Source organism: Aquarana catesbeiana, linkage group LG10, assembly GCF_042186555.1.
Source record: "Aquarana catesbeiana isolate 2022-GZ linkage group LG10, ASM4218655v1, whole genome shotgun sequence".
NCBI lineage: Eukaryota > Metazoa > Chordata > Amphibia > Anura > Ranidae > Aquarana > Aquarana catesbeiana.
In genome coordinates, this window is record NC_133333.1 from 78380985 (window position 1) to 78397008 (window position 16024).

Genomic DNA, 16024 nt, shown 5'->3' on the forward strand with positions numbered 1-16024 from the left:
CTGGCTGAAAAGAATGATGCCAAGATGATACCTAAACCTGCAGGCATCATTCTGGTATAACTACTCAAAGTCCAGCAACATACCAGTACGTTGCTGGTCCTTGTTGGGCATATATTGTAAACTTTTTTTTTCATGCAGCCTGTGGGCTGAACGAAAAAGAGATTGATCGGTGGGTATGCCCACCATTAGAATACCTCCCTTCATCCACCCACTTCTAATGATGGGCATACATGCACCGTATATATATGCCGAAGCATGGGGGCATCCTCCTGCAAAAGTTAGGAGCAAATTGCTCCTCCGCCCTCTGCTGCCACCATGCTTCGGCATATATGCTGAAGTATGTAACTGTGGTGGTGAAATCACCTCCGACAGCGCTGGAGTCACGGCTTTATGCAACGTGGGAGCAAACGCTGTTGCTATCAAGATAAATAAATCCGCGCTGCAACTGAATGGCGTACCTGCTAAGCAAATGATGGTTAACAATAAAACAAAGTAAAATTACAGTATAACAGTAAGACTTACCATACCTGGAAAGCAAATACAAACAAAAACCTAGTAAAAAATAAAACATTTAACGCAACCTGTGCCTAAAATATATATATATATGCTGAAGCATGGGGGCATCCTCCTGCAAAAGGTAGGAGCCAATTGCTCCTCCACCCACTGCTGCCCCCACGCTTCGGCATATATGCTGAAGTATGTAACTGTGGTGGTGAAATCACCTCCGACAGCGCTGGAGTCACGGCTTTATGTATCGTGGGAGCAAACGCTGTTGCTGTCAAGATACATAAATCTGCTCTGAAGCTGAATGGCGTACCTGATAACAAAAAAATGGTTAACAATAAAACACAGTAAAGTATAAAAAAATTGCATATCTGAAAAGCAAACATGGTAAAACATAATAACAGTAAAACATTGCAGAATAGAATACAGTAAAAAAGAGCAGAACAATAGAGAGAGAGAGCAATAAAACGACAACTATTTTTGTTTTTTTATTTTATATATTTTTTTGTGTTTATTTTTTTTTTTACTTTTTTTTTTTTGTAACTATAACTTTTGTAACTGGTATCAGGTTCGGGTCTCTCAAAATGCGATGGCATCTTGGGAGACCCTGTGTTAGTGTGCCTAGTCTGTGCAGTGCTGTACCCTACGCTAATACTCAACTAGTGAATGGTAGCGTTCAAAACATTCACCAATGCAAGTACCAGGATTGTCAGGACAGGAGGGACAATAATACCGGGTGTCACGCCTATATCCGCGCTTGCTGCAGACACAACATCATCTTTGGGGGGCTCGTTGGGTAGGGGTACTCTGGAGGACATACGGAAAATGCCTCTCATGCAGCCGGCTTACTGCATTTGGTTGGGGAAGGTGAGGTGGAGCACCGTCTGGAAACAGAAGGGCTCTGACAATCTCTTCCTGGAATTTAAGGAAGGATCCAGTCCGTCCTGAAGCTCCGTATAGCACATGAGCGTTCAGCAAAGCCAATTGAAATTAACAGACACTTTTTTTGTACCAACGTCTGGCCTTACGGGCAACTAGGTATGGAGCCAACAACTGGTCGTTGAGGTCCACCCCCCCATGTTAAGGTTATATTCGTTGACACAGAGGGGTTTCTCCACAACACCAGTCGCCTTCGAAATTTGGACCGTCGTATCTGTATGAAGGGAGGTAAGAACGAAAACATTCTTATCCCTCCACTTCATAGCGAGCAAGTTATTACACTTGAAGCAGGCTCTCTCCCCCAGCCTAACACTGGAATCTACAAGCCGCTGGGGAAAGCCCCGGCGATTAGGTCGCACGGTGCCACATGCTCCAATCTGTTGTTCAAAAAGGTGACTAAAAAGTGGCACGCTCGTGTAATAATTGTCCACGTACAAGTGGTACCCCTTTCCGAATAAGGGTGACACCAAGTCCCACACAATCTTGCCAGCGCTTCCTATGTAGTCAGGGCAGTTTGTCGGCTCTACGTGACTATCTTTGCCCTCCTAAACCATAAAACTACATGTATAGCCTGTGGCCCTGTCACAGAGCTTATACATCTTGACCCCGTATCTGGCACGCTTGCTGGGAAGGTACTGTTTGAATGACAAGCGGCCAGAAAACTTAATCAGGGACTCATCAACGCAGACAACTTGATGGGGAGTAAACAAGTCTGCAAAATGTTGGTTGAAGTGGTTTACGAGGGGCCGAATTTTGTAGAGCCGATCGTATCCAGGGTCTCCACGAGGACGACAGAGTTCATTGTTGTTGAAGTGCATGAACCGCAAAATCTGCTCGTATCGTGCCCTGGTCATGGAGGCAGAGAAAATGGACATATGGTGAATTGGGTCAGTGGACCAATATGACCGCAGCTCACTCTTTTTAGTTATGCCCATGTTGAGGGAAAGGCCCAGAAAGATCTTAAATTCGGAAACCGTAATTGGTTTCCAATCTCTGGCAAGGGAGGACTGGGGAATAGTGGCGATGTGTTGACCAGCGTACAAATTGCTTTGGTCCACAATAGTTCTATAGAGATCTTCAGTGAAAAACGGCGAATAAAAATCAAGTGACGTAAAATCAACTGTTTCCACCTGAATGCCGGGTTGGCCAGTAAATGGGGGAAGTACGGGTGCTGCAGAAGTGGTGGGTTCCCAATTAGGATTGGCGAATGCAGCAGGAAGGGCACTAATGGGCACGACGGGCCTGTGTTCGTCTTCTTGGTGGCAGCGGGACACTACTTGTGCTTGCCACCTCACCATCTTGAACTTATGGGACTCACCACATCACCAAGTGTTACTGCAGTGCTGGCTGTACGACCAGGGTGTACTAGGCCGCTGGTGCTTGCCAGTTCACCAGAAGGAATAGCGGCGCTAGTACTGCTCTGCTCCATACGAGGGACCTGCGATTCTTGCACCTCAACAACAGCAGAAGAAGATCGGGGTCTGGTACGCCTGGCCATGGCAGGGACCACAACTCCGTCGTCAGAGCTATCTGTCATGGAGCCGCTGTCCTCTACAGGATCGAATTCTGAGCCTGAATCTGACAGATGAGTGACTTCCTCTTCACTATCTGTCATGCTCAGAAACGTGTAGGCCTCTTCACTAGTGTACCTTCGATTTGCCATTTTGGGCTCTAAATTTAGTGGTACACTAGTGAGACTCACAGGCAAAAAAGCTCCTGACTGTTAGCGACTGTATCAAAACGCTACCAACAAAAACTGTTAGCGATCGCAGGGATCTGCGAACGCTGCAGTTATGTGTGTTTAGTGTTTTGTAAGTGACAGTGATCGATCGATACTGCACTTGGGTGGGCTGGGCCGAGGGGCAAAACGCAGGTGCTAGCAGGTATCTGGGCTGATCTCGCTAACACTGCGTTTTTGGGAACCCTAAACTGCTGGGGACGCTAGTATAGATCTGATCAGATAGTGATCTGTTCAGATACTATACCACTAAGGGAGGTGTATGCTGCGTGCGTTGGTGTTAGCGGTACTGGCGCTAACTTGACGCTGCCTGGGGCAACGCAGACCTTATCTGACCCTAAAACTTAACTTATATCACTGCCGGGCGATCAGGGGGCTAAACCTTTATTAGGTAATAAACGGCGGGTGCCCTGAAACTATAAAAAAAAGTAACACTTATACGGTGATCACTGGTGAAAGGGTTAACTAGGGGGCAATCAGGAGGTTAAAACCTTTATTAGGTAGTATATGGGGGTCCCTGTCGCTATAAAACACTGACGGCGAACCTATATACTTACCTCCCTAACTAACGTCACCTGTGACACTAATACAGCGATCAGAAAAACAATCGCTTAGTGACACTGGCGACGGGGGGTGATCAAGGGGTTAACCTTTATTAGGGGGGTATCCTAGACCTAAAGGGGGCTACCACTAACTGCCCTACCACTTATAACTGTCACAAACTGACACCAATGCAATAATCAGGGAAAAAAAAAAAATTGCTATTGGTGTCACTGTGACAGGGTACAGGGGGGTGAAAAGTGTGCCTAGTGTGTTCTACTGTAAGTGTAGTGTTGGTGCAACTCACATCGATGTCTTCTCTCCTCGGCGCCGGAACGAAAAGTCCGGCTTGGGGAGAGATGACATCACTTCCCCTGCCGCTATTTACATTACAGCAGCAGAGGAAGATTGTCATTGGCTGGGAGCGATCGCAAGGGGGTGGCCACGAATGGATGGCCTCCCCCTCACCTCTGATCGCTCGGGGACAGATGCTGACTGCCTCGGGCATCGGGGGGGGGGGTCCCGCCCGCGGGAGGCAAGTAACGTACCCATACGTTACTTTGCCTGCCCGTGCCATTCTGCTGCAGTATCTCTGCGTGAGGCGGTCGGCAAGTGGTTAAAGAAGCCGATGTGACTCCGTGTCCTCCTGGGCATTGTTATGATTAATCAGGATTTCACTACAGGTCAGACTTGTTGTCACCGAGCTTCACACAATAGATTATACATTATCATAAGTACAAACACAGGACACCTTCACACAATAGCAGGAGCTCCAGCAGGAGTCTCCTACATTGTACAGAGGCCAATGTGATCAGCTCTCTCAACTAACATGTTGAGTTCAGAATCAAACAAACCAAAAATAGTCTCTACATAAATCCTGGGAGATATTGTGGATAAATATTACTGTCCCATTTTAAGTAATCCAAAATATATTTTATCAGTAACATAAGAGATGCATGAGGAGCTGAAACAAGGGTTTCCCAGCCTTTCCACGGGCCCTCCCGTCACACTTATCTTTTCAGATGTTTTTCTATTTAACATGTTGTACACTACATTGTACGCCATTTGTCTCAAAAGTGACCTCTATTTTCCCTACTCTTAAATCTAGTTATCAATAAACTATTTGAACAAGAGAATTATTGTCACACGCATGCGCCTACAGAAGGCAGTGTGTTCCCGTGCGGTGCGATGAAACAAGTCTTTTTTGCATTACAAGTGGTGTGAACTGGCCTTTAAAGTGGTATTAAACCCAAAAGCAAACCTTTATATTGCAGCTTTCCATTTCTTCGATGTGATAGCTGCATTAGTTTTCTGTTTTAGGCTTTCTTTTATTTTCACCTTGTGATTCAGCCAGTGAGTCTGTTATTTTTCAACAGAACAAGCTGTCCTGCAGATGTGCAGTTAGAGGGTTAAGATAAACCATTTAGCACTGACGGGTGCTTACAATGTTTGGCTTTTATTTATCTTTGTAAAACTTTATCCCAAAAGGAAAAAATTGTCACTCTTAACTGCTTATGAAGTATTAGCCGGAGTTTGGCTTTAATTTGTTTGTTTAAAGGCGCTGCCACTTTTAAAATCAGCGCAGCTGAATGGGGCTCCTCCTGAACAGGCATGTCATTCATTCACAGGGATCTGTGAATGAACAAGCTAGAAGTCCCCTTTGCCACCGCAGCAGACGGCTTGTAGTTCTCAATGGACTACTGGTACACTGATTAGCACGCTTGTAGTCCATTCACTCTTCCTCCAGCTTTCTAACTGAAAGCCCATATGGAGGTTTGGGCAGAAAGCTGGGGGAAGAGTGTGCAGGAGCCTGACCTTGCAATGCTTTGCAGGCTCCTGTAGGGAAAAATAATGCACATTTTTTTTTCTGCAAAAAATGTGTGTATTCTTTTTCCTTAACTGTGAATGCACTTTTTTAAATCTGCTAGTTCATCTAATACTACCCTCCCCACAGACTAACAGTGCTGTTGTCCAAACGTGTCCCTGTGCTTCTTCATTCAGAGTGTAGGCTCCCTAATACAGATAAAATGTCACTGGCCAGAGATCATTGGGTAACGACCAGAGGGAAAAAGTCTAAGGGCCAGTTCACACCATATGCAGTCCAGTATGTTTTTTTTTTTTTTCTGCATCAAAAACGCATGGAAAGTAGGTTATATGGTTTTCAATGGCATAGTTCACACCAGTGCTTGCAGTTCCAGTGCGTGCGTTCCAGTTCTAGAAAAAAAAGTGGAACGTGCTGCATTTTTCCTGCACTGGAACATGCATCAAAAATGCACTGGAATGCATCAAAAACGCGCATGCAAAAAAGCATCTGGAACGCATCCGGGCTGCGTTTCCCTGGTGTGAACTGGCCCTTAAAATAAACTGATGCAGCCACCACATCTAGTGATTGGTAGGCTGCAGTCTGTTACATTTTTGGTTTTAGGTTTAATACTGCTTTAAAGACCTGGAACAAAACTAGTGCTGTTGCTCAAAAGTGCCTTTGAGGCTATAGTTACTGTACTTGGGAGGAGGGGGAGTGTAACAAAATTGGATACTCTGGGCAGCAGCTCAATTTATTTTTTTTACCTAACCATTCATTAATCCAACCCATTCATCCTAATGGGCGGTTGTTTGCAGTAACACCTTTAGTTTTCACTGAACTTCCAATAAATCCACTCCCACCCTGGACATGCCCTTTTTTGCAGGTTAAAATAGTTTGCCTAATGAGCAGCTTTTTTTTATTTTTTTGGACTACTAGTGTGTTTGGGGTCTGCACATGTTAGCTGCACAAAATACAGTTGGGAAAAATTTAACCTTAACTCCCAAGTGGGAGAAAATGAAATATTTCCACTTAACAATGTCTACATTTCTTCCCAGGTTACAGCTCTGTAGTAGCAGAAAACTCCACAGATGCTGCACTTTGTAATAGCAGTCAATCACAATCAAGCCAATCTGTGATTCACAACCCACCAACAAGCACTGCGTGAGTACAATAGGAGGTCACTAGTCATCATTGTGTTTCCATGTCTGTGATTACTGAGTTGAGATGTTGTGAAATAATTGAACCAAAATAGTTTCTTCTGGTCTAGATGGAGAACTGTGTTTTATGCTTGAATTGTAGTGCTGTGTGTAATATACGTGTAGCTATGTACATGCATATTTCATATGTATACATATATGCTGTTTGTAACATACACTAAAATAGTTATTTTATTTTGTATTGAAGGTGTGCCTAATGTGAATGTTAACATTTTTCTGGTATTTTTATTGTTGCGTTATGTGTAATTGGTGTTGGACCTTATATGAGCTTCACATAGATATTGTGAAAAGGTTGTGTTGTACATGGCAACCGACTTGATTCTAGTTTTTTTCCCTTGTAGACTGCACATCACAGGATTGCTTATCAGTAGGTCCCTCTACAGGTGTAGCAGTGCTTAATTGTTTAATTAAGACAAGCTGTGAGGTAGTAAGTTGTTTTTACTACACTTTTTGTTTAGTAACTAATAGAAACCAATCATTCAGTATTGAAGTCAAACCAGCACTAAATTGTTTAGATGCTATGGGTTACTGCTCTTGAGATAGGACTTGGGCCTTGTGCTACAGCTTGTATAAGATCGATCCATATAGGGACGGCGGCTCTAGACCATTTTTTTTGGGGGTGCTGTACTGGTGCTAACTGTATTTTTTCAAGCAACACAGGGGTGTTGCTAGAACTATAAAAGACCTGGGGTGCCTTTTAGGGGTGCAACGGATCGTCATCGATCCGTGATCCGATCCGCGGAGGTTGATCCGTACGGGACACTCGCGATCCACGGAGCGCTCTGTGGCCTCGGCCATAGGAAAGGTCGCGGCTTCGGCCTAGCTCCGGAGCGGCGGCCATCTTGGTACACCCAGCGGCCGTTTAGCACGTGATCGCTCTGTCAAATGACGGAGCGGTCACTTGTAACAAACCGGCGTCATTTCATGACGCCGGTTCCTCTCTCCCCTCTGTGTACTGATCTGTACAGTGGAGGGGAGAGATCGGATGGCAGCAGTGCCAATACTCTGCAATGCTCTGCTGCAATGCCCTGCCAATACTCTGCAATGCCCTGCCAATACTCTGCAATGCCCTGCCAATACTCTGCAATGCTCTTCTGCAATGCCCTGCCAATACTCTGCAATTCCCTGCCAATACTCTGCAATACCCTTCTGCAATGCCCTGCCAATACTCTGCAATGCCCTGCTGCAAGGCTCTGCCAATACTCTGCAATACCCTGCTGCAATGCCCTGCCAATACTCTGCAATGCTCTTCTGCAATGCCCTGCCAATACTCTGCAATACCCTGCTGCAATGCCCTGCCAATACTCTGCAATGCTCTTCTGCAATGCTCTGCAATGCCCTGCCAATACTCTGCAATGCCCTGCCAATACTCTGCAATGCCCTGCCAATACTCTGCAATGCCCTGCCAATACTCTGCAATTTCATGACGCCGGTTCCTCTCTCCCCTCTGTGTACTGATCTGTACAGTGGAGGGGAGAGATCGGATGGCAGCAGTGCCAATACTCTGCAATGCTCTGCTGCAATGCTCTGCTGCAATGCCCTGCCAATACTCTGCAATGCCCTGCCAATACTCTGCAATGCTCTTCTGCAATGCTCTGCCAATACTCTGCAATGCCCTGCCAATACTCTGCAATGCCCTGCCAATACTCTGCAATGCCCTGCCAATACTCTGCAATGCTCTTCTGCAATGCCCTGCCAATACTCTGCAATGCCCTGCCAATACTCTGCAATGCCCTGCCAATACTCTGCAATGCCCTTCTGCAATGCCCTGCCAATACTCTGCAATGCCCTGCCAATACTCTGCAATGCCCTGCCAATACTCTGCAATGCCCTGCCAATACTCTGCAATGCCCTGCCAATACTCTGCAATGCCCTGCCAATACTCTGCAATGCCCTGCCAATACTCTGCAATGCCCTGCCAATACTCTGCAATGCCCTGCCAATACTCTGCAATACTCTGCAATGCCCTGCCAATACTCTGCAATGCTCTTCTGCAATGCCCTGCCAATACTCTGCAATGCCCTGCCAATACTCTGCAATGCCCTGCCAATACTCTGCAATGCCCTGCCAATACTCTGCAATGCCCTGCCAATACTCTGCAATGCCCTGCCAATACTCTGCAATGCCCTGCCAATACTCTGCAATGCCCTGCCAATACTCTGCAATACTCTGCAATGCCCTGCCAATACTCTGCAATGCTCTTCTGCAATGCCCTGCCAATACTCTGCAATGACCTGCCAATACTCTGCAATGCCCTGCCAATACTCTGCAATGCCCTGCCAATACTCTGCAATGCTCTTTTGCAATGCCCTGCTGCAGTGCCCTGCCATGCCCTGCCAATAGTCTGCCATACTCTGCCAATAGTCTGCCATACTCTGCCAATAGTCTGCCATACTCTGCCAATATACCCGCCAATACTCTGCCAATATACCCGCCAATACCCTGCCAATACCCTGCCAATAGGGAGATTGTGGATATTACAGTGGGGGAGATTTTTTTTTTTTTTTTGATCCGAACCGTGAGTTTTTTGATCCGTTGCACCCCTAGTGCCTTTGGACATCCCAAGTGGAGCAGTAATACCACACGCATCCTCCCCCACATTCCCCCTCCAAGTACAAATACACTCCCATCCACCCCCAAAATCCACCTCCTAGGACAAATCCTTCATCCCCAATCTCCCCTCCTAGCACAAGCCTTTCCATAAATTCCACCTCCCCAGCAAAAATCCTCTGTATCCAATCCTTCCTCTAAACCCAAACCCCCCCAGCACTCTTCCCTCCAAATTCACCCTCCTAGCACAAATCATTTCTATCCCCTTCCGTAAATTTCACCTCCACGGCACAAATCCTTTCACCTCCACATTCCTCCTCTTACCACAAATCCCCCCCCCTCCCCCCACCACAAATCCTCTCCCCCTAAATCCCCTCTGTTAGGGTTTGTTAAAATGTGGATCACTTTTCAGAGGGCATTTGACAGGTGATGAGGTGTTATGTTGCCTCCTCACCTGCTTTAAAGTGGTATCAAACTCAAAAGCTAACATTAATTGCAGCTTACCAATTCTTAGATGTGATGACTGCATTATTTTTCTTTTATTAGGCTTCTTTCCTTTATTTTTACTTGATCTGGCCAGTAAGGCTGTTTTTTTCCAGCTGAATGTATTCGTTACAGAGGTGAGACAAACCATTTACCACTGACCGGTGCATACAATGATCAGAATTTTTTTTGTAAAACTGAGAAAAATTGCTTGCTGTAACTGCTTATAAAATATTAGCTGGAGTTTGGCTTCAATTTGTGTATTTAAATCTGCTAGTACATCCGACATGTGCCCCCTGTCTTCTTCATCCAGAGTGGGGGCACTCTAATACAGGATGTGTGTTGCTGGGAAGATCACCAGGTGAAAACAGAGGGGGGGAAAGGAAAACTAATGCAGCCACCACATTTAATGATTCATGAGCTGCAATATATTACATTTTTTTGGTTTTGTGTTTAATACCACTTTTACCTTTTAAATGCTGCACTACCACACTGCAATCATGTGCACTGGATGCGGTTGCGGTGTGGCCCTACAACTTGCATTAGTCGCATTTGGCAGTGGCCTGCTAAATGAGACATGCTATTTAAGTTGTATTGCCATGGTAAGTGTAGCCGTGAGTGGCTGCATATCACTGTTCAGGCAGGCGGTCACTGTGGCTCAACTGCCTGGATTTACTACCCCCTGGCCTTTACAATTAAGCCCTGGTTCACACCAATGAGACTTGTCATGCGACTTGACAGTTCAAAGTTGCATGACAAGTCCCACCCCATACATGGAACCGTTCAAATTGCTGTGAATCAGAAAAGGGTGGTAAGGATTTCAGTGCGACTTGCATTGACATCTGTTAAATGAAGTTACACAGATATCGGCAAGCTTCACATAAACTCGCACTGCTTTAAAGTCCTGCTGAAGCAGTACCACTTTAAAACCTCACTGGTGTGAACCAGGGCTAAAGGATAATTTTGCCTTTCTGAACAGGTTACATGTTACGCCCATATTTGGGGTATAACATATTCAGCATCCACTCCCAATCCCCACACATTCATATGTGTACATTCAATGTACCGTGTATGTGTGTGTGTATATATATATATATATATATATATATATATATATCCCATGTATGTTTGGCAGAATTTATGATTTCTTGGCCATTTGTCAGAGAATATGAATAACACAAAAACCTTTCTTTCACTCATGGTTAGTGTTTGGCTGAAGCCATTTACTATCAATCAACTGTGTTTACTCTTTTTAAATCATAATGGCAACAGCAACTACCCAAATGACCCCAATCAAAAGTTTACATACCCCAGTTCCTAATGCTGTGTATTGCCCCCTTTAACATCAATGACAGCTTAAAGTCTTTTGTGGTATTTGTGGATGAGGCTCTTTATCTTCTCGGATGGTAAAGCTGCCCATTCCTCATGGCAAAAAGCCTCTAGTTCCTGTAAATTCTTGGTCTGTCTTGCATGAACTGCACGTTTGAGATCTCCCCAGAGTGGCTCAATGATATTGAGGTCAGGAGAAAGAGATGGCCACTCCATAATAGGGTTGTCCCGATACCACTTTTTTAGGACCGAGTACAAGTACCGATACTTTTTTTCAAGTACTCGCCGATACCGATTACCGATACTTTTTTTTAATGTCACGTGACAGTTTTTTTTTTTTTTTTTTTTTGAGGGGGGGGGGCGGGTGGGGTGGGGGTGGTGGTATAGTGAACGGTGTCTGTGTGTGTGTTTTTGTTTTGTTTTTTTTCATTTACATTTATTATTTTTTACAATTTTTTTTTTATTCTTTATTGCACTATGTGTGTGTTTTTTTTTTTTTTTAATCAGCCCTTTTGGGGGGCTTTGGTGAGATATCAGGGGTCTTAACAGACCTCTGATATCTCCCCCTTGAGACAGAGAAATAGACTGAGGATAGAGATTCCCCAGTCCCTTTCTCTGCAGCGTCAGCTGCACTGAGAATGAATGGAGAGAACACAGCAGCTTCTCTCCATTCATAAACTGACACATTGTAATCACAGAAGATTACAATGTTTCAGTTATGTGAATGGAAAGAGTCAGCTGACTCTCTCCATACACACAGCGGAGAGAGAGCAGAACGGAGGGGACAGACGAAGAGAGAGGGGGACAACGGAAAGCCGGAACTGATGGGGACAGCGGAGGGGGACAGAGGAACGGATGGGGACAGCGGAGGGGGACAGAGCAAAGAAGAAGGACAGCGGGAGGTGGACAGAGGAACGGAGGAGGACAGCGGAGGGGGACAGAGCAAAGAAGGAGGACAGCGGGGGGGGGACAGAGGAACGGAGGGGGACACAGCAATGGAGCAGGACAGCGGAGGGGGACAGAGGAACGGAGGAGGACTAAGGAGGAGGAGGTGACAGTCAGCGGTGATCGCGTGTGGGGGAATTACAAGCACCGATCACCGCTGTATGTCACTAAGCAGCTGAAAGCCGCGGGGGGAGAAGCTTGTAACTCCCCCACACGTCCATCACCGCTGACAGTCAAGGTATCGGCTGAAGCATCGGGAGCATTTGCCCGAGTACAAGTACTTGGGCAAATGCTTGGTATCGGTGCCGATACCGATACTAGTATCGGTATCGGGACAACCCTACTCCATAACCTTCACTTTATTCTGCTGTAGCCAATGACAGGTCGACTTGGCCTTGTGTTTTGGATCATTGTCATGTTGGAATGTCCAAGTACGTCCCATGTGCAGCTTCCAGGCTGATGAATGCAAATGGTCCTCCGGTATTTTTTGATAACATACTGCATTCATCTTGCCATCCAATTCAACCAAATTTCCTGTGCCTTTATAGCTCACAAATCCCAAAAACATCAGCGATCCACCTCCGTGTTTCACAGTAGGAATGGTGTACCTTTCATCACAGGCCTTGTTGACTCCTCTGCAAATGAAGCATTTATGGTTGTGGCCAAAAAGCTAAATTTTCGTCTCATTACTCCAAATTACTTTGTGCCAGAAGGTTTGAGGCTTGTCTCTGTGCTGTTTGGCGTATTGTAAGCGGGATACTATGTGGCATTTGCATAGTAATGTCTTTCTTCTGGCGACTCAACCATGCAGCCCATCTTTCTTCAAGTGCCTTCTTATTGTGCATCTTGAAACAGCCACACCACATGTTTTCAGAGAGTCCTGTATTTCACCTGACATTATTTGTGGGTTTTTCTTTGCATCCTGAGCAATTTTCCAGGCAGTTGCGGCTGAATTTTTAGTTTGGTCTACCTGACTGTGGTTTGGTTTCAACAGAACCACTAATTTTCCACGTCTTGATTAGAGTTTGAACACTGCTGATTGGCATTCTCGATTCCTTGGATATCTTTAAATCCCTTTCCTGTTTTATACAGTTCAACTACCTTTTCCCACAGATCCTTTGACAATTCTTTTGCTTTCCCCATGACTCAGAATCCAGAAACGTCAGTGCAGCACTGGATGAAAGATGCAAGGGTCTGTCAGGAGTCCAGAAACTCATTGACCTTTTATACACACACTAATTACAAGCAAACAGATCACAGGTGAGGATGGTTACCTTTTAATGGCCATTCAAACCTCTTTGTGTCAACTTGTGTGCATGTTATCGGGCCAAAATCACCAGGGTATGTAAACTTTTGATCAGGGTCATTTGGGTAGTTTCTGTTGCCATTATGGTTTTAAAAAGATTAAACACAGTTGATTGATAATAAATGGCTTTAACCGAACACTAACCATGAGTGGAAGAAACGTTTTTGTGTTATTCATTTGCTCTGAAAAATGGCAAAGAAATCATAAATTCTGCCAGGATACGTAAACTTATGAGCACAACTGTGTATATTACTTCCACTGTTATTTCAGTATAAATGAACCCCTTATAGTAGTGATTATCTGTTTTTGTAATCTACAAAGTGATTTTTTATTTTTTTAACCCAATCATGACAGGGGATAAAAAAGAGAATGCGGCTGCTACTAAATGTATGCTTGGCCTTACATGTATCAACCTTTGGATGAGCATATTTGTATAAAAATTCTTTGTACATTCGATGAATGGTCAAATGTCGTTCGAAAATTTCACTTGCGTTTAATATTCAGTTTTAAAATGCATGTCGTTTCTGTTCGAAAACCACACACAGTGTCTGAAAATGCATTCCATCGAGAAGTTTTCTATTCTGCTGTTAGTTTTCCTGTCACTGTGGTCAAAAATGAACATCACCCCCATTAACAATTTAAAAATCAAATGGATGTTATTAAGTTTTTCTAAAAATGACAAGCATAAGTGACCGCAGGAGCAGGTAGCTTGTATCAAGCTATCTGCCTATGACAAGGGAGTTTGTCATGCACAATATTATATTACAATCCTGTCTAAAAATCTGCAAAATAGTGTTGTTTTTTGTTTTTCTTTAAATAAAAATGATGATATGTATTAGATTCAACCATAGTATATATATCTCTTCATTCTGTCATTCTCCAAGTGGGTTAGATATTTTGTTCCCCAACTATAAAGCTGGTTACATAGTTGGTAAGATTGATTAAAGACAACAGTCCACCCAGTTCAACCTATGCGTGTAGAAAAATCATTTTCCATATTCCCTTATATTTTCGCTATGATGCATGTCCAAGAGTCTTTTAAAACTATCCATACTTCCTGCCGACACCACCGATTGTGGAAGAGAGTTCCACATCCTTAACGCCAAACGCAGCTTAAGGTTAAACCGCTTCTCTTCCAGTCTCATCGCCTGGCCCCTTGTCCTTTTACACTCCCTAGGACTGAAAAGTTTCATACTTATGCTGGGATCACTGTTGAGATATTTGTATATCGCTATCATATCTTCTCTCAAGCGTCTCGTCTCCAGGGAGAATAAATTTAGTGCTTATAGTCGTTCCTCATAATTGAGGTCCTCCAGTCCCCATATTAATTTAGTTGCCCTTCTCTGGACTCCACCTCCAGCACATCCTTTCTGGGAATTGGTGACCAGAACTGGACGGAATACTCCAGATGCAGCCGAACCAGAGTTTTATAAATTGACAGAATGATTTATCGCTGGAGTAAATTCCCTTTTTAACCACTTGGCGCAAATCGCCGTCATTGTTCGTCGGTACTTTGATGCTAAATGCCATTGTTATGGCAGCAGAAAGCTGCCTTAACCCTGGTATTTTCAACAACTGTGAGCGGCGCTCTTTCAGATAAAAGTGGTCTCTGTGGGGGATTCGCCACAAAATTGCTTTTATTGGGGGCGGGAGTGGCCCCCTCCCGCACCACGTTCCGGTCATCTCTGCCACTTACCGGAGCCGTCGGTAATGCCGGAAACGACCGCGTCCTTCCCGCTGACTGCCGAGTGAGGGAAAGATGGCCCCCGCTTAGATCCATAAGATTAAATGGTGGAAGCGACGTCAAACGTCACTTCCGCCCAATGGTCTTACAGGGGAAATTTTTTTTTTTTTTTTTTTTTTTTTTGCATTTTAGTGTAAATGTTAGATCTGAGGTATTTTTGACCCCAGATCTCACATTTAAGAGGTTCTGTCATGCTTTTTCTCCTTTCATCTTCCAGAACAGCCTCTGAGACATAGGGCCCCTTCCTCCGGGACAGGAAACACGTATACCCAATTAGTTAAAAGGTGGTCCTCAAGGCCTTCCTCTTCAGTTTTGTGTTTCCTGCCGGACGGGAAGGAGCTCGTTAGGGACCTAAGGGGAGTTCCTTATCTCAGGGGTTGTCCTGGGAGAGCCCCTGGCCTGGATTTCCTCTGCCTGTAGCACCCCTCTGTCCTGTCAGGGAAGAGTAGGGTCACTATATATCACCGCTGCCTTTTGCTCGGGGAGAGCAGGACCCTGGTGCTGCGGCAGACCCTGCCACCCATGCCCCGGCAGGCAGGAGACGCTCGGCCGGCTGGCCATGCTGGTTCCTTCTCCGGTCTTCCAGGTTTAGCGTGTGGTGTGAGGGGGTGGGGCTTATGCGTTCCAGCAGGAGGAAGTGACGAGAGCGTACTTCCGGTGTAACCGTGTCATCAGGGGGCGCCGCGAGACATGATCCAGTCTCTTGGGCGCAGCGGTGTTTTTACAGGCATTCAGAATGGTGGATAAAGGCTCAGGAAGACTGAGTGAGCACCAGGGACCATGGAGGGTACAGCGTTACAGGACTCCTGTTCAGCAGGCTCCGACACCTCTCAGGTAAGCATGGGCAGCCCATGGCTTACACTGGGGGGGTCAGAGTCCTTTAGACCTAAAAGAGCTCTCCCTGGGTGGGGAGCCACAGGTGATG

The 16024-nt window shown here is 45.3% G+C and overlaps 1 protein-coding gene across 1 annotated transcript in view; it reads left to right on the plus strand.

The window, feature by feature from the left end:
• CNOT3 (CCR4-NOT transcription complex subunit 3) overlaps nt 1–16024 on the plus strand; it is a gene marked incomplete in the record, with an annotated part of 468179 nt that overhangs the window by 284012 nt on the left and 168143 nt on the right. Inside the window, 1 exon segment of the mRNA XM_073602305.1 lies at nt 6581–6686. Coding sequence (XP_073458406.1) covers nt 6581–6686 — 106 coding nt within the window.